The sequence below is a fragment of the Pyrus communis genome, chromosome 15, assembly GCF_963583255.1.
Source record: "Pyrus communis chromosome 15, drPyrComm1.1, whole genome shotgun sequence".
Lineage (NCBI taxonomy): Eukaryota > Viridiplantae > Streptophyta > Magnoliopsida > Rosales > Rosaceae > Pyrus > Pyrus communis.
Genome location: NC_084817.1, coordinates 20734105 through 20755220, shown reverse-complemented (window position 1 = coordinate 20755220; position 21116 = coordinate 20734105). Strand labels below are relative to the sequence as shown.

The following is a 21116-nucleotide window of genomic DNA, read 5'->3' as shown; positions in this document are numbered from 1 at the left end:
TTAGCGGGAGCTCCAACTCTTCTTTCAACAGCAAGTCATTGTTCTTACTTTAATCAATCATACATACATTATATTCCAGTGGTGAAACATAAAAAATAAAAATAATAATAATAATATTAATATTAATTAATTATTGAACAACTAAGTTTTTTGTTTGAATTGTATTAACTATTAAACACCAGAATTATACATCTTGAGTACGGTTTGGTTTTCCAATTGGTTGGCTTTTCTATGAGTTGACCCTCCTTCCTTAAGTAGCCTGCCAATTGAGATTTTGCAGCTCTCTCCCATAACAATGAGTACCAGGACACAGCATGAAGCATCCTCCTCATCGAAACGTTGGATGCACGACGTGTTCTTGAGCTTCAGAGGCGAAGACACACGGAACGGCTTCACAGGCCACCTCTGCATGACACTGAAAGAGGCTGGAGTCAACGTGTTTATTGACAACCAGCTAAGAAGAGGGGAAGAAATAACAGCAGAACTGGTGCAGGCAATCCGAGGGTCTAGGATTTCCATCGTCGTCTTCTCAAAGAGGTATGCAGATTCAAGCTGGTGTCTTCAGGAGCTTGTGGAGATCATGGAGTGTAGGAGAAGACTTGGACAAATAGTCTTGCCAGTATTCTACGATGTCGATCCTTCACATGTCAGGAAACAGACTAGTGCTAGTTTTGCACAAGCATTTCAGAAACATGAAGAATGCTTCCATGAAGATACAGATAAGGTAGCGAGGTGGAGAGCTGCTCTTACGGAAGCTTCAAATTTGTCCGGTTGGGATCTTATAAACACTGCAAACGGGTAATAACTCTTTAACTTATCAATCTTCTTTTACTGCTTATCTTATCGACCTTATTAACATGAGTGAGTAAGGTCGATAAAACCTTAAATAAAATTTGATTCCCTAGGTCAAGATCCATCATTTTGATTCATAAAATCATTCACCTCCCGATCATGGATCTCTTAAGAGAACGGAACCATTTCTTCTGACTCCTTCAAATTTGATAAATGTTGGATAACATAGTTCTATGATTCAGATTATCATTTCCCATTTGATTCCTTTGAATTCCATATTCAAAGTTGTGATCGGATCTATCCATTAAAAAGAATCGATTCAATGCATTTCTTATGTACCCGTACGTGCTATATTGAATTTGAATCAAATTTCGGATCAATCTATATTGATTGACTGCCTCCATTATGTTGTTGCTAGCAAATACCACTATTTTTTGTTTTTCTCTAAGCGATCTATAGCCAGAATGTGTACTGCATAGCGAGTCTTAGTTGTGCTTCTAAATCTAATTGACAGGCACGAGGCGCTGTTTATCAGAAGAATTATTGGCGAGATCACTAAGCAACTCGATACCACATACTTAAATGTAGCTGTCTACCAAGTTGGAATAGATTCTCGGGTGAACGAGATTAACAGCTTAGACAGGGGATCATACGATGTTCAAATGGTCGGAATTTGGGGTATGGGTGGAATGGGGAAAACATCAGTTGCAAAAGCCATCTATAACAAGTTCTACCATAGCTTTGTGTACAAAAGTTTCCTTGGAAATGTTAGGGAAACTGCAAAGGAATTGAATGGCATGACGAATTTGCAAGAAAAGCTTCTTTCTGATATCTTCAAACCAACCAAGATGGAGGTTGGTGATGTTCATAGAGGTATTAATCTGATAAAAGAAAAACTTAGAAGCAGAGCGGTACTGGTCATAATTGACGATGTAGATGATGTGGACCAACTAAATGCTTTAGCTATAGCCCGGGACTCCTTTGGTCGAGGAAGTAAAATTTTTATTACAACCAGAGATCGACACCTACTGGAGCAAGTTGAAGTTAATATAATATATCTGGCTCGAAAAATGAAGGAAGAAGAAGCTCTTGAGCTCTTTAGTTGGCATGCCTTTCGAAATCCCTGTCCTAATGAAGAATACAGTGAACTGACAAGAAGTGTTCTTGGTTACTGTGGAGGTTTACCGCTTGCTCTTGAAGTTTTAGGTTCTTTTCTGTTTAAAAGAAGCTTAAGAGATTGGACAAGCACATTGAAGAAGTTGGAAAAAATTCCTCGTTTTGAAATTCAAGAAAAGCTTAAAATAAGCTTTGATGCACTAAGTGATGAGGATGAGAGGGAAATATTCCTTGATATATCTTGTTTCTTCATAGGAATGGACAGGAACTATGTCACAAGGATCCTGGACGGTTGTGGGTTTTTTGCAGAAATTGGAATTAGTGTCCTCCTGCAACGATGCCTTGTAACTGTCGATGAGAAAAACAAGCTCGTGATGCATGATCTACTTCGAGACATGGGCAGAGAAATCGTGCGTGCAAAATTTCCAAACCACCCTGGCAGGTGTAGTAGATTGTGGTGCCAAGAAGATGCAATAGGTGTACTGACGGACAAATCTGTAAGTACTTGATTCCATACAATACAAGAGAATAACAACTGCAGATGTTTGTATGTAATTCATTTTTGCACATATGCACTAACCTGTTCCTTATTCACTGTTTTTTATTAGGGAACAGAAGAAATTGAAGGACTCGCTCTAAATTTGCTAAGACCAGACAAAGCTAATTTCAATATGAAAGCTTTTAAAAAGATGAAGAGTCTGAGATTGCTCCAACTTAATCGTGTACAGCTCACTGGAGAGTACAAACATCTTTCCGAAAAGTTAAGATGGATTTGCTGGCGAGGATTCCCTCTAAAGTTCATACCAAAAAAAGCATTAAATCAATTAAGAAGCCTAGTTTCTATCGACCTACGGTACAGCAACCTCAGACAGTTCGACCTACGGTGCAGCAACCTCAGACAGTTTTGGGAGCATTCTATGGTATACTATCATAACCTTAACCAAGCCATTGATTGTTCCTTCGAGTTTTACGCCTAGACACTCTTCCTCTTCCGTTTGATTTCAGGTGGCTTAGATTGAAATTTTAATGGATGAAAAAAATAGAAACTCATTGGCAGATGACGATCAAGTTATCTATTTTGATTTTTGTTTTCTTTTGGGTTTGTCTTGCAGTTGCTCGAGAAGTTGAAGATTCTGAATCTCAGCCATTCCTACTTCCTAAAACAATTGCCAAACTTCTCAAAACTCCCAAATCTCGAGTATTTGGTACTCAAGGGCTGCAAGAGCTTGCTCGAGATTCACCACTCTGTAGGATGTCTTGAAAGACTTGCTTTGGTAAATCTCAAAGACTGCATAATGCTCAAGGATCTTCCAAAGAGTTTCTATAAGTTGAAACACGTTGAAACTCTTGTTCTTTCTGGCTGTTCAAGATTTCAAAACTTGGTTGCGGATATAGGAGAGATGGTATCATTGACAACTCTTCTTATAGATAACACGGCCATAGAAGAATTACCATATTCTTCCATAGCACGGTTGAAGAACCTGACACGTTTATCTCTATGTGGTCTGAAACTTATAGAACCCAACCCTTCCGTTTGGCCTTTGGTATTGACAAGAGAATATCCTACTCTATTAGATGGCTTAATTTCTTCCAGGCATTTCGAGACGCAATCGTTTCATATCCTTCCGAGGAATCATGAGCGCAAGACAACGGGTGGAGATGGTGTCATTATCCCCCCTGGAGATGATGTTGCCAATTGGTTCACAAATGTCGACAATGAGGGTGATCGAGTCCGTTTCCAAGTGCCTCAAACCACTGGTTCTAACTTAAAATCGTTGACGTTGTGCACCGTTTATTCTTCATCATTACACAAGGACGCACCTCTTAATCATTTTGCTATATTTATTACGAATCATACCAAGATCACCAGCTTCGTTGTCCGGCCAATGGATCCCTACACAATAACTTCAAATGAAGTCATTTGGCAAAGACATTTATCAAACAAGGAGCTCAGTTTGGAAAGGGGAGACTCCATTGAGGTTTATATTGTGATGGGATCTGGTTTCAGGGTGACGAAAACGGGGGTATATCTCGTATGGGATCCCGAATTGATCAACGAAAATGTGATTGAGTTCGAGCCTATCCCATATGCTTATTTCCGTAGTGACGTGGAGTATGAGGCAGGACCAAGTCATGTCTCATGAGTTGAGAATCGACCACCCGAGGAGTTGAGGTACGTATGATGATCACCTCACTATTCAAAGGAGTACATGATAGGTGCATTATTTATCATATTTTCATATTAATTATCCCTAAATTTTGTTAAGGAATTGGTCTTAAAAGAGCCTTATTACTTTCCTGTTCTCAGTTTCAGCCATTCTGTGCACTTAGGACGTTTTTGGTGATAATTCGACTTCCCGGAAGAGTTTTGATGCAAGGTCAATTGGAGAAGGAAGCTAAGAGGCTGAAGATCATTGTATCCGAATTTCATAATTTTCCATGAAGCCATTCATTCCAGTTTCACAAATCAATTCCGCAGAAGTTGTTTTCCCGTCAGAATTGTGCAGCTGTAGGAGAATGAAGATTTGAAGGCTTTCCCGATTTTTCCTAGTGACGTGCGATATATGCCTGGAAATATAAGAGATAAAGCTACGTTTCTCATATTTTTACAGAATTTTCCGGAAGATAAATCGACCCCAAAACTGTCGTGCAAGACAGATGACGTGTTTCCCAAGTCAAGAAGGATTCTTTCCTAGTTTGTGTCATTAATTGTTTAGGAGTTTGTTTTATTTTAGGTGAGTTTCTCCCAGACCTTTTAAGGTTTTTCTAGTATAAATAAGTGCCCTAAGTTCTATGATCCATCCATCATCCATCCATCCATCATCCATCCACCACCGCACCATACTACCATTCACTATCTCCGCAATTTGTGAAGAAGAGCTTAGGGACGTGCTTTGCCATGGATTCCGGGTCCTATCTTTCTTTTATTTTTATTTCTCTGTGTAACTAAGTTATTTTCTAAGGTTTATGATGAACCCATGACATGAATATTTGCAAAGTAGTTTGTTGATTATTATTCGATTACATGCCATGTTTAGTTCTTAATCTTTGTGCTTAATCTATTATAGTTTCAAATGTTCTTGTGATTGGCCATCATTGTGGACTTGTTTCTAGATATTTAGATAAATCTGAGAGGATAACCAATATCAATTAGGTTTATTGGAACTAAGATTAGGAAGAGTGAACAAACTAGTGAGGATGACCAATATCAAACTAGTCCTACTTGGTTGACATGATTCTTCTACGCTTAATGGGTTTTTATGTATTTAACTGTATGCCTAACCAATAGGATATAGTTATCACGTATAGACACACGAGTTGATGCCTGACCAAGGATTAATTCATATCTTAGAAAGAACAACCTTACATGGTGACATGGTAATTGGATAGTAATCGGCTTGAAGAAAAGGGAATAGGATTGTTATTGGTGGATTCATGACCTTAGGCTTCCATCACATTAATTTCTTTCAAACTTTCATTTGTTGCGTGTTTTCGTTATTCATATTCCTAGTTTAATTTTAAGTTGAAGTTTTTATTATTTTTCACAATCAATTAGTTAATCATTCGTTTCCTAGTTAAGTTAAGTTTCACGTAATCAACTGGTTGAATTGGTATTAAAAGCAATCCATGTGGGATCGACCTCGTATTTGCATATATTACTACAATTGATTCGTGCACTTGCAAGTTTAATTTGGTTTAAATTAATCTATTATTTAGGTTAGTTTAAATATACATCATTACAGATGAACAATTGGAGCAGGGAAACAAAGATGAAGCTATGCAGATAGAGAGGAGCTTTATACTTCAAGTTGGAGAACGGTTTGCACTACCACTTAATTTAATTTTTTATTTTACAGCTGATTTTCTGAGCTAACGGAAGACTTGGATTCATACAGTAGACGTCGCTTAATGCAATAAGACTTTGTTGTTATTGTTGTAATAGTATTTTACAGCTGATTTTCTCGTCTACAGAACAATTTGCTTTCCACAATCAGTGGTGGGGTTTGTAGGAAATCTTTGGTGATGCAATAGAGAGAGTCCAAAGTTTATTTGGCTGCATCCACCAACTTGAAAGGGAATAAGTCATCAAGTGTGGCTTCATTTTTTAAACTAATGGGTGGGTGAACATTGATTTGGTCACTACCAAGTTCAGGATCATGTTTGTCGCTTAATATTACAATTCGAAAGTAATTTTTTTCGCCTGTAAGTAAAAGATCTTAAATTTTACTTTCTTAAATGACGAGATTGATGTCAAATGATTATGTCAAACTAAATTACCACGCATAGACTTTCAGTTTGATTCTAAACTAAATTATCGATTTACTAGATTAATGACATTTCAAAAATGTTATTATGCACTTTTGTGTAAACAACTAATATTTGTTTTCTTAATAAAGAAAGAGTTTTTGTTCTTTAACATCGTTTGTTAAAAACAAAAAGAGTAAAGTACAAAAAACTACCTTAACTATTGGTGTCACGACACTTTCATACCTCATCTTTTAAAATTGACAATGTCATACCTCATCTTACGAATTTGTGTTAATGTCATACCTTCCGTTAGCTTGGCCGTTTATTTCTCAGTTAAATGTTGATATGTCTTGATCCGGGACCCATTTTTTATTAAAAAATTTATTAAAAACTAAAAAAAATCATTTAATATTTTTTTAATATTAAAATAATTTAAAAAAATAAATAAAATAAAATAAAATAAAATAAAACCAACATCACAACATCAGTCGTCCCCTTCCCCCCTTCTCTCTCTTTTCCCCATCTTCATCTTCTTCCCCCTTTCTGCAATTGCAACCCAGAAAAAAAGAAGAGAGAAAAAAAATCAATTTGTTTTCCCCGTTCCCCACCTCCTCTTCTCCCCACATCCAACCTCTCCTTCGCACCCACCCTTTGCACCCAACCTCGCACCCATTACCTGCCACCCATAAAACAAAAAAAAACAAAAAAAAAAAAAAACCCAAATCTGAACGAACTGGGTTTTGTTTTTTGTTTTTTTTTTTTCATTCTTCCTTCTCTCTTCTTCTTCTTGTTTTTCTTTTGCAGGGTGGGTGGGTATTTTAGGGGGGGACAAGAGTTTCCCTTTTTTTTGTTTTTCCTTCTTCTTCTTCGGGTTGGGTTGGGGTTGGTTTTTTTTTTTTTTTTTCGCTTCCTTCTCTCTTCTTCTTCTTGTTTTTCTTTTGCGGGTGGGTTTTTTTTTTGGGGGGGGGGGGGAGGTGGTGGGGTGGGGAGGACGAGAGTTTCTCAATTTTGCTTTTTTTTCTTTTTTTTTTTCCTTCTTCTTCTTCCTCCTTCGGGTTGGGTTGGGGTTGGTTTTTTTTTTTTTGTTTTTTCTTCTTCTTCCTCCTCCTCCTTCTTTTTAGTTGCAGGGGGTTGGGTTTGTGGTGGGGGAAGGGGGGACGAACTGGGTTTGGTTTGGGGTTTTTTTTTTTTCCTCTCTTCTTCTTCCTCTTCTTCTTCTTGGATTGTAGGAAGATGGTGAAGAGAGAGAGGAGGGAGGGACGAAAAGGAGAGGTTCATTTTTTATTTTTTTATGTACTTTTTTTATTATTTTAATAATTAAATAATATTAAATGATTTTTTTTTGTTTTAAATAATATTTTATTAGTTTTTTAATAAAAAAAGGGTCCCGAATCAAGCTACGTCAGCATTTAACTGAAAAATAAACGCCAAACTAACGGAAGATATAACATTGACACAATTTCTAAAGATGAGGTATGACATTGTCAATTTTAAAAGATGAGGTATGAAAGTGTCGTGACACCAATAGTTGAGGTAGTTTTTTGTACTTTACCCAAACAAAAAAAAAAAAAAGTTCACTGCAGGGTTTTGAACTTGAATGTCTAGAGAAGAACATTTCTCTAACAACTAGGTTAAATATAAATTATTAAGAGGTCAACTTTTCTAGAACGTCCATGGCATTTCTTTCTTATCATTGACAAATTCTTCCTAAGACTGAGACAACATGTGTGTGTAGAGAGAGAGAGAGAGAGAGAGAGAGAGAGAGAGAGAGAGATCCTCAATGCACGGCAGTTTATGGCCCAAACGAAACGGAAAGCATGGAAAGAAAAAACACACACTTTTGAGTAGCTCAAGAATACAATAATAATACAAATAAAAGCCTTTTTGTTCAATAAATAAAAATACTATAAAAAGAGAAAAAGGATTGGAAGAAAAAGCAATTTAAGGAGTACACACAATGGATGCCAATTTTACCCCAAAAAATACATAAATACAAAAGAGCACAAAGGATTTGGCATCTCGAATATTCCAACGCTCTTATGAGCATCCCCTTTGTAGGGAAAATTTTTAATATGCCAAAAATGCGACTCAATACATTAAGTGTAATAATACAATTTGTTGGAAATAATACAATTAGTTAGAAATTTAAAAAAAAAAATTCAAGTAATTGTATTATGATAGTTGGTGTGCTAGACTGTCACATCTCGGCCCGGGGCGGATCACTTCCTGGGCCCACTCCACCACCGTAGCACGATATTGTCCGTTTTGGGCTTACCAAGCCCTCACGGTTTTATTTTTGGGAACTCACGAGCAACTTCCCAGTGGGTCACCCATCATGGGATTGCTCTAGCCCCCTTCTCGCTTAACTTCGGAATTCCGATGGAACTCGAAGCCAGTGAGCTCCCAAAAAGCCTCGTGCTAGGTAGAGATGAGAATATACATTTAAGGATCACTCCCCTGGGCGATGTGGGATGTCACAATCCACCCCCCTTAGGGGCCCGACGTCCTCGTCGGCACATTTCCGGCTAGGGATTGGCTCTGATACCAATTGTCACATCTTGGCCCGGGGCGGATCACTTCCCGGGCCCACTCCACCACCGTAGCACGATATTGTCCGTTTTGGGCTTACCATTCCCTCACGGTTTTGTTTTTGGGAACTCACGAGCAACTTCCCAGTGGGTCACCCATCATGAGATTGCTCTAGCCCCCTTCTTGCTTAACTTCGGAGTTCCGATGGAACTCGAAACCAGTGAGCTCCCAAAAGGCCTCGTGCTAGGTAGAGATGAGAATATACATTTAAGGATCACTCCCCTGGGCGATGTGGGATGTCACATAGACCGTATTTTTGACACACTGAAAACTATCTCCCTTTCATGCTTATGACATAGACATTTATGCTATTCTTCCTAGAGAAAATAGAAAATATTGCATGTGGTTCAATGTTTTAGTCGATAGGGTGTTGGGTTTATATTCATACATCCCGTGTTCGAAACTTTTTCTCCCCTAAACTATTATAATAGTTTCGAACTCTCCCCTCCTCCTAATAATAGTAAATATTTATCTAAAACAAATAGAAATATATTTGTTGTAGTTATTATTGTTTAAGAATGTAATTGTGTAAATTTAGAAATTGAATCCAATAACATTTGGGAGATTAAATATCTTTATGACTTTACTTGTAGGGCAATTTATATCCCATCTGATCAACATAAATAAAGGCATAAGGCCACAAGGAAGAATAAGGCCCCGTTTGGTATTATTTTTTTCCCCAAAAACTGCTTCACTTTAACCTAAAGCAATAAAAAGTGTTTGGCAAAAGTTAAATATCATGCTTATCTTATAAGTTATGGGCTCCAAACTGCTTTTAAAAGCTGCATTAATAAAAAATAGAGTTGAACCTATTGAATATTTTCAACTCGTGTAAAACTATCATCAATTTTTAAAAATAACATTATTTATCATGCTACACACAATTTAACCATTAAACAACAAAGTGATTGTCACCACCTACCACTACAAACACAAACCTTGCACCATCACCGCCATTATTTCCACCACCACCACAATCGTCACCCTGCCGCCGCCACCACCACAATCGTCACAACTGCTGTCGTTATTCACTTTTGTTAATTCCACCACAATCGTCACAATGTTAATTCCATGTAATGCAAGAGAATAACAACTGCAGATGTGTGGATATAAATCAATTTTTTTACATGCACTAACCTGTTCATTATTCACTTTTGTTCATAGGGGACGGAAGATATTGAAGGACTCGCTCTATATTTGCTAAGACCAGACAAAGCTAGTTTCAGTATGAAAGCGTTTAGAAAGATGAAGAGGCTAAGATTGCTCCAATTTAATAGTGCACATCTCGCTGGAGTCTACAAACATCTTTCCGCGAAGTTAAGATGGCTTTGCTGGCGAGGATTCCGTCTAAAGTTCATACCAAAAAAAGCATTAAGTCAATTAAGAAGCCTAGTTTCGATCGACCTACGGTACAGCAAGCTCATACAGTTTTGGGAGCATTCTATGGTTTACTATCATAACCTTAACCAAGCCATTGATTGTTCCTTCGAATTTTACGCCTAGACACTCTTCCTCTTTTCTTTTTTATTTCAGGTGGCTTAGATTGAACTTTTAATAGATGAAAAAAAATAGAAATTTGTTGACCGATGACGAGCAAGTTATCTATTTTGATTTTTGTTTTTGTTTGTATCATACTTGACCAATCCCGAAACTACTAAGCACCGATCAACAACATACCGTCAAGGACCCACAAGACTTTTCCTTCAACCAGGAGACCAATCACAACATGACACATATCGGTATCAGAGACCAATCATAGCGCGACACGTGTCGATATCAGAGGCCAATCACAACACGACACATGTCAATGTCAGAACAAAGCTAGAAACTCTCTTCTATAAAAGGGGATCATTCTCCCACAATAATCTCTAATGTCATTTGTACTAAAATATTCACTAGAACTCACTAACAGAGAGCTTGAACCTATGTATTTGTGTAAACCCTTCACAACTAATGAGAACTCCTCTACTCCGTTGACGTAGCCAATATGGGTGAACCACGTACATCTTGTGTTATTTACTTCCCTGTCTCTATTCATTTACATACTTATCCACACTAATGACCAGAGCAATCTAGCGAAGGTCATAAATTTCACACTTTCTGTTGTACCAAAGTCCTTGCCGATTTTGTGCATCAACAGTTTTCTTTTGGGTTTGTCTTGCAGTTGCTCGAGAAGTTGAAGATTCTGAATCTCAGCCATTCCTACTTCCTAACACAATCGCCAAACTTCTCAAAACTCCCAAATCTCGAGTATTTGATACTCAAGGGCTGTAAGAGCTTGCTTGAGATTCAGCACTCTGTAGGATGTCTCGAAAGACTTGCTTTGGTAAATCTCAAAGACTGCATAATGCTTAAGGATCTTCCAAAGAGTTTCTATAAGTTGAAACACGTTGAAACTCTTGTTCTTTCTGGCTGTTCAAGATTTCAAAACTTGGTTGCGGATATAGGAGAGATGGTATCATTGACAACTCTCCTTATAGATAACACGGCCATAGAAGAATTACCATATTCTTCCATAGCACGGTTGAAGAACCTGACACGTTTATCTCTATGTGGTCTGAAACTTATAGAACCCAACCCTTCCGTTTGGCCTTTGGTATTGACAAGAGAATATCCACCTGAATTACATTGCTCTATTTCTTCTGAGGATTTCAGGACTATCGACATGTATAGCAACGATTTTTATATCCTTCCGAGGAATCATCATAAGCGCAAGACAACGAGTGGAAATGGTGTCATTTTCCACCCTGGAAATGATATTGCCAAGTGGTTCACAAATGTCGACAATGAGGGTGATCGAGTCTGTTTCCAAGTGCCTGAAACTACTGGTTCTAACTTAAAATCGTTGATTGTGCACACCGTTTATTCTTCATCATTACACAAGGACGCACCTCATAATCATTTTGCTATATTTATTACAAATCATACCAAGATCACCAACTTCGTTGTCCGGCCAATGGATCCCTACACAATAACTTCAAATGAAGTCATTTGGCAAAGACATTTATCAAACAAGGAGCTCAGTTTGGAAAGTGGAGACTCCATTGAAGTTTATATTATGATAGGATCTGGTTTCAGGGTGAAGAAAACGGGGGTACATATCGTATGGGATCCCGAATTGATGTAGGACCGAGTCATGTCTTATGAGATGAGGGTCGACCACCCGAGGACTTGAGGTATGTATGATGACCAATCCACCATTCAAAGGAGTATAGATGAACAATTGGAGCAGGGAAACAAAGATGCAGCTCTGCAGATTAGAGAGGAGCTTTAGGGGGTGTATTTAATTGAGAATTTGAGAGACTTTAATAGATTTATAAATTCATGGATTTTTATGGAGTTTTTATACTTCAAGTTGGAGAACAGTTTGCACTACCACCTAATTTTATTTTTTATTTTACAACTGATTTTCTGAGCTAACGGAGGACTTGGATTCATACAGCCAATGTCACTGAATGAGATAAGGTTTTGTTATTGTTGTTGTAGTAGTATTTACAGCTGATTTTCTTGTATACAGAACAATTTGCTTTCCACAATCAATGGTGGGGTTTGTAGGAAATCTTTGGTGATGCAATAGAAATTCCAAAGTTTATTTGGCTGCATCCACCAACTAGAAAGTCCAAAGTTTATTGATTGAGTCATAATCAAAATTAGGATCATGTATGTCGCTTAGTATTACGATTCAACGTTTATATTTAGCTATTGATGTAGTTTATGAAATGTGATTTGACGTGCATATTGGAAATATGGTTTGTTTTGTATGATTGGCTTGATGTGATGAAATGTGAGGGCTAGTAATGGACCGATAACCCATTGTCATAGGGTTTGTTGCTTCGAAACATGTTTCACCCCTCGTTTCATTATTTCATTTCTTGTTTCATTAAGCCATTCTACATTTAATACTTGTGCTTTGTTGCATTTCGTTCAGCCTTTCTAAATTGAGTACTTGGTTCATGTATTGTTTCCTCGAGCCGTTGTCATATTCTTGGACTTCCACTCAGTTTCGTTGAGGGATTTGGAACTGGGTTCCTCTGGGGTTCCGTTGAGTGGTCAAGTTCCCTACTTCGTCTGGATTCCGTTGAGTGGTCCGGAATCGTATCCAGCTTGGATTTCATTGAGTGGTTCGATATGCATTGTACTCTGCGATTCCGTTGAGTGGTTCGTAATCGTATCCACTCAGATTCTATTTAGAGGTTCGGAATCCCTTCTACACCACAATTCCGTTGAGTGGTCCAGAATCGTATCCTGGTTTGGATTCCTTTGAGTGGTCCAGAATCCCCTTTGATGTCTTGGTTCCGTTGAGTGGTCTAAACCCCGATGTTGATGGATTTCGTTGAGTGGCCTGAAATCGCATCATTTGACTTGTTGGTTCCTTGGATTTGATTTTAGCTTCAGAGATGTAGGCTTTGGCCAAACTATGTCTTTCTAGCCCTGTATTTCGGTGCATGGTATGTGTTATTGATTGTTGTGATTGTGGAATGATGTTGGTTGTGATTGTTGTCATTATGATTAGACTCGTTGACCAACATGGCTAAAGATTTATGTTGCGCTTCGTTGAATGTTCGTTATGACGTTACATGCATGTTGTGTGGTATTATGTTGAGACATAATGATTTATACAATGAATGTTTGAGTGTAGGGAATGACGAACCACAAATGGCTTGATCCATGTTTAAGGTACGCAGGCAATCTAACGAGGAGGTTAGATGCAACCATAATGAATACAAAAAATTATTATGCAATTGGATCGTGAGAGTGTGTATGGCCCGTATCCCAGAAGCGGGGTATGATAGAAGTACGGGTGTTTGGTGACATCACGCGTCGATCCCGGAAAAGACGTCATGCGTCAATCCTGGACGTATGTTGGGATTGGGGCGCGACATCAATAGTAATTTTTTTCACATGTAAGTAAGAGTTCTTAAGTTTTACTTTTGCAAATAGCGAGATTGATGTCAAATTATTATGTCAAACTATTATTACGAACAGACTTTCAAATTGATCCTAAACAATTATCAAGTAACCTGATTATTGGCATTCCAAAAATATTATTATGCACTTTTTCATAAACAACTAATATTTGTTTTCTTTATAAAGGAAAAGTTTATGTTACTTAATATCGTTTGTTTAAAAAAAATCGCCAGCAGAGTTTTGAACCGAATGCCTAGAGAAGAACATTACTCTAACAACTAGGTTAAATCTAAATTATTAAAAAAAATTCCTCTTATACCGTTGAAATTTTTTTTTTTTAACAAAAAATAAGTTTAACTTTTCTAGAATGTAAATGGCATTTCTTTCTTATCATTGACAAATTCTTCCAAAGAGTGAGAGACAACGCGTGTGTAGAGACTAGAGAGAGATACAAATAAAAGCCTTTGGCTTTCCTTTTAACAAAAAAAAAAAAAAAAACCTTTTCGTTCAATAAATAAAAAAATTATAAAAAGAGAAAAAGATCGGAGGAAAAAGGCAATTTAATGAGTACACACAGTGGATGTCAATTTTACCCAAAAAAAAAAACAAAAATACAAAAGAGCACAATGGATTTGGCATCACGAATATTCCAATGCTCTTATGAGCGTCCTCTTTCTAGGAAAAAATTTCAGTGTGTCGAAACACGATCCGATACATTAAATATTATGATAATTTGTAAACTGTACCGTATTTTTGACACATTGAAAATTACCTCCCCTTCCTGCCTATGAAATAGACATTTATGCTATTCTTCCTAGAGAAAATAGAAAATATTGCATGTGTTCCAATGCCCTATTGATATGGTGTTAGGTTTATATCCATGTGTCTCAGGTTCAAAACTCTTCCTCCCCTAAACTATTATAATAGTTTCAAACTCTTTCCTTCCCCTAATAGTAGTCAATTTTTATTTAAAAAAAATAGAAAATATTATTGTAGTTGTTGTTGTTTAAGAATGTAATTGTGTAATTTGGAAATTGAATCTAATAACATTTGGGAGATCAAATCTCTTTATGACTTTACTTGTACGGCTCTTTATGACTTTACTTATACGACAATCATCTGATTAGCATAAATAAAAGCATAAGGCCACAAGGAAGAATAAGGCCCCGTTTGGTATTACTTTTTTCACTAAAAATTTCTTCACTTTAAACTTAAGCAATAAAAAGTGTTTGGCAAAAGTTAAATATCATGCTTATCTTAAAAGTTATGGGCTCCAAACAACAACTTTTAAAAGCAGTTTGTAATTTGATTTTAAAAGTTGCTTTAATAAAAAGCAGAGCTAAGCCTTTATTGAATATTTTCAATTCTTATCACTATCATTAGTCTTTAAAAACAACATTGTTTAAAATGCTACACACATTTTATCCATTGCGCAACAAGGTGATCGCTGCCACTTACCACTACAAATACTACCTTGCACCACCACCGCCATTATTTCCACCACCACAACAATCGTCACCCTACCACCACCACCACCACCACCACCACCACATGTCATTGCCACAACTGTTGTCGCTGCCACCTCCCCCTACCATGTTCATTTTTATCATTATATACAGTTATATCACTTAAAAATTAAATTTTACCAAACGTTTTTACATTGTTTTTCATAGTCACGAAACTTTTTAAAACATAGTTTACCGAACACTCAACTGCTTTATTGTATAACTGATTATTTTTAGAACACAACATTAACAGTTTTTTTTTTTTTAAAGCACATCAACCTCAAACTGGTCCTATATCATTTGCAACCTCTAATGGCTATCAGGGTCAGGGTATGTCGATCACTTGTTCAAATTCATCAACAGTGGCCATGTAAACCGGGTTGCACATGATGTTCCTGGAAAAGATTGGACATCAATAATTAGCATAATATTCATGTTTCTATATATTTTGCCCAAAATTAAACTCTCCTTAGTAAGTCGATTCGGTTTCATTCTATTTCGCCAACAGTGTCTATATAACTTGGGTTGTCCACCATGCTTTTGGAAATCATTTGACATCATTAATTACATAATATTCATTTTTTTTTCTAAGTGACAAGCCACGATTATCCACTTTTTTGGACTCAAAGAGGTTATGAGAAATTTCACCATACCTGTGGCCACTATCAAACAGACTTACGAGCTCGGAATATCAAACCCGAAACATAACATTAATGTTTCTATGCTTTTTATAAGATATTCCTGAAACAGTCCCTTGAAACTACCGTGGTAATGCTCATCTCCGTAATCAATTTCAACCAAATACCCAAAGTTACCGAGCAATGAAGGAACGTGTGATCAACTGAATGATTTGATTCACATGCGACCCACCGTTGTGGCGACAAGTAGTAAGGACACCCTCATTGAACCATGTCAAATGTGTCCACCCTGCCACAAGCAACAAACCAAGACAATAACACTTTTCGAGCGTCAGATTTCCTATAAGGGTTTCGACAAGTTGAAACCATGGAACCATGGGAAATGTCCTGCCAAGGGTTTTTTGGCAAGTTCCTCGCGTAACATTAAGATGCAGGCCATATTTTCTTTTGATCACGGTGTGTCAATAACATGAGCGTTTCTCCACAAATTAAGTGCCCACATTTTCTTTTGATCAAGTTTCATATTAGGGTTTAATAAATTGAAGAATAAAATTTGACGTTTCCTAAACTACAATTAGTTTTGAATGATACGAGAACTACTAGTGATAATAAGGTATTCTAAAAATCGGTCTAGGTGTTGGGAGGTGAGTTCTGTGGTGATTTTGGGCAAAAATAGTCACTAAGTTTGGGGAGGGACTAGACAATCTAGGCTGCACGCTAAGAGTTCAAGTTTTTTTTAATTAACTAATTAAGTTCAAATGAATAATGCTTAACCTACCAAAAGAATTTGTTAAATTAATTCAGTTGTGAAAACTTTGCTTATATTTGTAGTTTGTTAATTTACTTACCAAACTTATTGGCTTTGTATGACAACCCATTTCAAAATATAATATATTTTATTCTTGATAGCGTGGAATGACTATTTTACCCTTGAGCGTTAGGTTGTGAATGTATTGTTGGGCTAAGAAAATGGACTAATTATTTTCATTTCCTACTTCTTTGGACCCAAATGAAACTTGGGATTGTTTTGGATGAATCTTAGCCTACAATTAGTAGCCCAATTAGGGCTTAAGGATTTTATATGGATACCCAATCCGGACACACACACGTATAGACTTCCCTCTCTCCCTCTCTCGAGTCTTCTTCGTCCGTACAATTCGTACGTCTAATCTCTCTACCAGCTTCATCTCTCACAAATCGAGCTAGTAGAGGTTGTTTTTGAACTCCTTGCAAGTCATGGAGTTGAGCCATGCCTTTGGTTTGAGGAAAAGACTAGTAGAACTCGGGATGCCCGAGCTCCGACAAGGAGTGAAATTTCCTTCTGTGTGATCGAGAAGATATTAGCTGGATTTAAGACTTAAGAAGGTAAGAATTCATCTTCTCTGGCATGTTAGGCTAGTTTTGGTTAAGTTTGGACGTTGAAATGAGCTTGGTTGTGGGATTGCAGGAATAGCCGCCTTTTCAAGGATTTTTCTGGCCATTTTCGTGGGTTTAGGACGTAAAAGTGGTAAGAACTAGTTCTACTCATTTAAAGCTTCATTTTGGTACAAATTTCATGAAATTTGGTTGAGAAATGGCGAAGATATTCAAGTTTTTAGTTTTTCCAGAAACTGGTGAGTGCAGCAGTGGCCAGCGCTAGAGTCCGGCGAACCATCGGAGAAGAAGGAGAATATTCCGTCAATTTTGACGGAATATGCTAACGGCGTCAGGTAAAATTAACTGTATATTCTGTTATTTAACGGAATATTCCTTAACGCCGTTAGGGAATCCGTCAGTGTGCCAGGCACGTGTCTGTGCGTGGGCGGCGCGTGTGGCCGTGCCTTGGCCGACGCGTGAGGGCGCGTGGGAACTTAGAAAATTATTCTAAAAATATTGGGATGTTCGTGGGGTTGAGTATGCCACGATGGTATATTCAAATACCCTAATTGAGCAACGTATGAGAAGTTATTACCTAGTTTTGGTTATGTGCTTAAAATAACGTTAAAATAGTTGTTTCACATATATGTGAGACGTTTCCAGAGGACGAGCGCAGTCAGGCGAGGCTCGAGGGTTACGACCCTGCCACATATCAGTGAGTGGGCTTTTGGTTTTCAGTACATATATATGCTTGGTTTTTTTCCCAGAAACTCATTTAAATGGACTTATGTTTTGAAATGCCATGCCAAATATTTTATACTTAGAATATGCATTTAGTAGTTGCACATATTTATGTTTGACGCTGCATAAACTCAAGTAAGTGCCAGGTGAGTTTATAGATTGTGGATGTGAGTTGCATGATTATGTTGAGATGTATTATAGCTCATAAACCTACACCCCGGTGTTAGTGCTCCCGCCCGTGGTCAGGGCACAGTCCTTCACGTGATGTTCACCTCTCACACCATACGCTCACCATGGATCCAAGTTAGGTGCACAGTCTTGTCATACAGACCACTATAGGTGGTTCCGACTTGTAGGTGACCCGCGATCATTCGCACAGTCTTCACGTGATTGTAGCACTTGAGCGTATTTATTTACACCCAGTCCTTTCGTACAAACCACTTTAGGTGGTTCTGACTTGTGTGCAGGCATACTTGTTAAGCTATTGGTTGAGCCATACATGTCATATTAGGTGATTCTGGCTAGATGGATGAGCTATAGATTCAGCCGTACAAGTCATATTAAGTGACTCCGGCTGACATATCATTTGCATTGATTTATATCACCCAGCTTACATAATTTATGCTGAGATATTTGACATGGCATATATATGGATTTTGCTATTCCGAGCATGGTTTTGATTTACTTATGTATTCTATTTTCTGAGAAATTATATTAGTTTTACAGCGAGGGGTTATTACCTTTGATAAGTGAAATGGTTTTGAAAAGCTTTGTTTTTTCCTACTCACACTTTCTGTTTTGCACCCCTCCAGGTTTTAGGTAGGAGTGCTTGTTGGTGACTTACGAGGAATTAACGGCGGTTCTAACAGATTATCACTAATGTAGGACCACCTATAGTATTGTATAATTAGTACTTGTCCTGCTGGACTGCACTTTGGCTACCTATGCTCTGATTATTGTGTAATCACACTTAACAATCGGGATTGCACTTTTATTTGCTTAGTGTAAATTAGTTAGATTGGTTCTTAGTTATTCACATTTCTTTATATCATTATCATTTCCGCACTACGCACATGGCTACGTCACCCTCACATGACGGGCAACACGCCTTGATTTTGGTCAGGGTGTGTCACTTGGGCTTTTGAATTGTATATTTGCTTATTGAGCTTATTGGCTTTTATTGCATTCTATCTTTATTTTATTCCCAATACAAATAAAGTTTTTTGATTAAGTGTAAATAGACATTTTTTATGTGATATACTAATATATTTACTTAAATCCGCATAAGCCTAGCCTGCCGCTCGACTAACGCCTAACATCTTTTAGAGTTTTGATTGAACTAGTCATTACTAGGAGTCGAACCTCCTGTTATCTAATTTATTATCGTTAATACAAAAGGCAATTGTATTTTTGATGCAACAATATTGACTATTGAGAATGTGAACATAAAGTTATATAATGGGCCGTGCACAAATAAGTATTGGACTAGTCATTCATAGGAATGAACCTGAGACCTCTAACTTTTAAGTAAAGAGTGTTGGAGTTGTGCCCTAAAAGGCAATTTCGTAATATTGGATATTACTTAAAACTTCATTTTAATTATCTATATAACATGCCAAGATTTATTAATTCATAAGTTTGGTTTTATATTATAGAAATAGTATACTATGATCGAGTCCACATGAGTATATGAATTAAGGTATAATGTCCTAAACGAGGTTAGGACATGGAGACTTGTATTCCATAGTCAGTCTTTAAACAAAGTTCTTAGCCATTCAGAAAGTCAATTGGACATTGACTATATGGAAAGGCCAATGTTTATTGCATTAAAGTTAGCATGACCTCGTGCTACGCTTGTTAGACATGTGGTGAATATACAAGTGCTTGTCTGTAGACAAGTTCACTAAACACTGATCGCCTAAGAAGCTGAAACTTATGGAATGTACCACATGTCAAACATTACAAAGTTTCGAGTTATAGTATGCAAATAGTTCTTAGACCTAATAATCGTATATCTTGTGCTTATAGATATAAACTTTAACTTCACTTCAAAGCTATCACTACCTAGCAAGGCCAATGGTGTGTTGCTTGAGTTCATGTATATAAGTCTGCATTATCTACCATCTTCAGGTAATTGTTCAATGGAAGGAGATATATTCCTCGAAACCACTTGAAGATCCATCCTAGAAATATTCGGTCTTGTCGATCAAACTTTGTTTGTAAGAACTGCTTCAACATGAGATGCATCATGGTGACCATAGATATCTACATGTGATTTCACATACCCATACCACATCAATCTTGATCAAGACATGGATGATATAAGAACCTAATTGCATTGTAACTACAATCAATGTTCAAAAAAGTATCATGATTATCTTACGAATAATTCTATCAAATCCAAGTAGCCATGAAATGCTGCTAAATGTCACTCATGACTTATGAAATTAAATTAATTTCACTACAAATTTTAGTTAGAACCCAACATATACGTAAGACACTTGATCTGCGGAAAACTACCTCATGTTGATTTGCATTTCCGATTTTGTCTGTTTAGGGCATGTATAATCTCATATCACTTGGAACGATATAACTTTCGACCTGGTAGAATTATTCACCAAAATTTCCTTAAAGTTTGAGAATTTAGCTGAATTGTTCAGATTTAAATAACAAAATGCCAAGTTTAAAATAATTTTAAACATTAAATAATTTTGTTACAATTTAGAAGAAAGATGGGGATTTGAATGGTTTCCCAATAAGTATTCTATTCTCACTTGTAATTTATGAAACACCTAGCTATTGAGGTTTTGATTATATCCCAAAATCAACCAGTTACAAACAAACAACAGATTATAGACCGGGCAGTAAATACCAAATACCCTAAACTTAACCCAAAAAGTGGGCAAAAACCCTAAAATTTGTAGACGCACGTAGTTCAAGAGACTTTATTGGTGTTATCTCACTCGCATACATGAACACATAGTGTAATGTTATTCATACACTCGTTTTTGCTTCTTATATACTCATAATCTTTTTTATAAAAGGTAATTTTGGTGAGAGGTCAAAGAATAGAAGAGAATATAAGAGGTAAAAATTTGATACAACGATAAAAAAAAATAGAAGAGAGTATGAGAGGTAAAAATTTGAGAGTCGTACGTATAAAAATTTGAGAGTCGTACATATAAAAACTTCGTTTTCTTGTTTTCCAAGGGCTTGAAAATTT

General features: G+C 37.0%; 2 protein-coding genes across 2 annotated transcripts; both read left to right on the top strand.

The window, feature by feature from the left end:
• Nucleotides 1–230: 230 nt before the first annotated feature.
• Nucleotides 231–4093, top strand: LOC137718575 (disease resistance protein RPV1-like). Its single transcript, XM_068458124.1, has 4 exons — nt 231–798; nt 1307–2405; nt 2517–2828; nt 3021–4093. Exons 1-4 carry the CDS (start codon nt 296–298, stop codon nt 4050–4052), a joined length of 2946 nt encoding a protein of 981 aa, XP_068314225.1. The 5' UTR covers nt 231–295; the 3' UTR covers nt 4053–4093.
• A 5974-nt stretch (nt 4094–10067) lies between these two features.
• LOC137717167 (uncharacterized) lies at nt 10068–11872 on the top strand. The gene is made up of 2 exons (XM_068456471.1): nt 10068–10154; nt 10910–11872. Exons 1-2 carry the CDS (start codon nt 10068–10070, stop codon nt 11870–11872), a joined length of 1050 nt encoding a protein of 349 aa, XP_068312572.1.
• Nucleotides 11873–21116: the final 9244 nt, after the last annotated feature.

Coding starts and splice junctions, on each gene's coding strand:
- LOC137718575 (XM_068458124.1), top strand. CDS start 296: ATGAGTACCAGGACACAGCATGAAGCATCCTCCTCATCGAAACGTTGG. Junction 799..1,306: donor CTTATAAACACTGCAAACGG/GTAATAACTCTT, acceptor TCTAATTGACAG/GCACGAGGCGCTGTTTATCA. Junction 2,829..3,020: donor AGTTTTGGGAGCATTCTATG/GTATACTATCAT, acceptor TTTGTCTTGCAG/TTGCTCGAGAAGTTGAAGAT.
- LOC137717167 (XM_068456471.1), top strand. CDS start 10,068: ATGGCTTTGCTGGCGAGGATTCCGTCTAAAGTTCATACCAAAAAAAGC. Junction 10,155..10,909: donor CTAGTTTCGATCGACCTACG/GTACAGCAAGCT, acceptor TTTGTCTTGCAG/TTGCTCGAGAAGTTGAAGAT.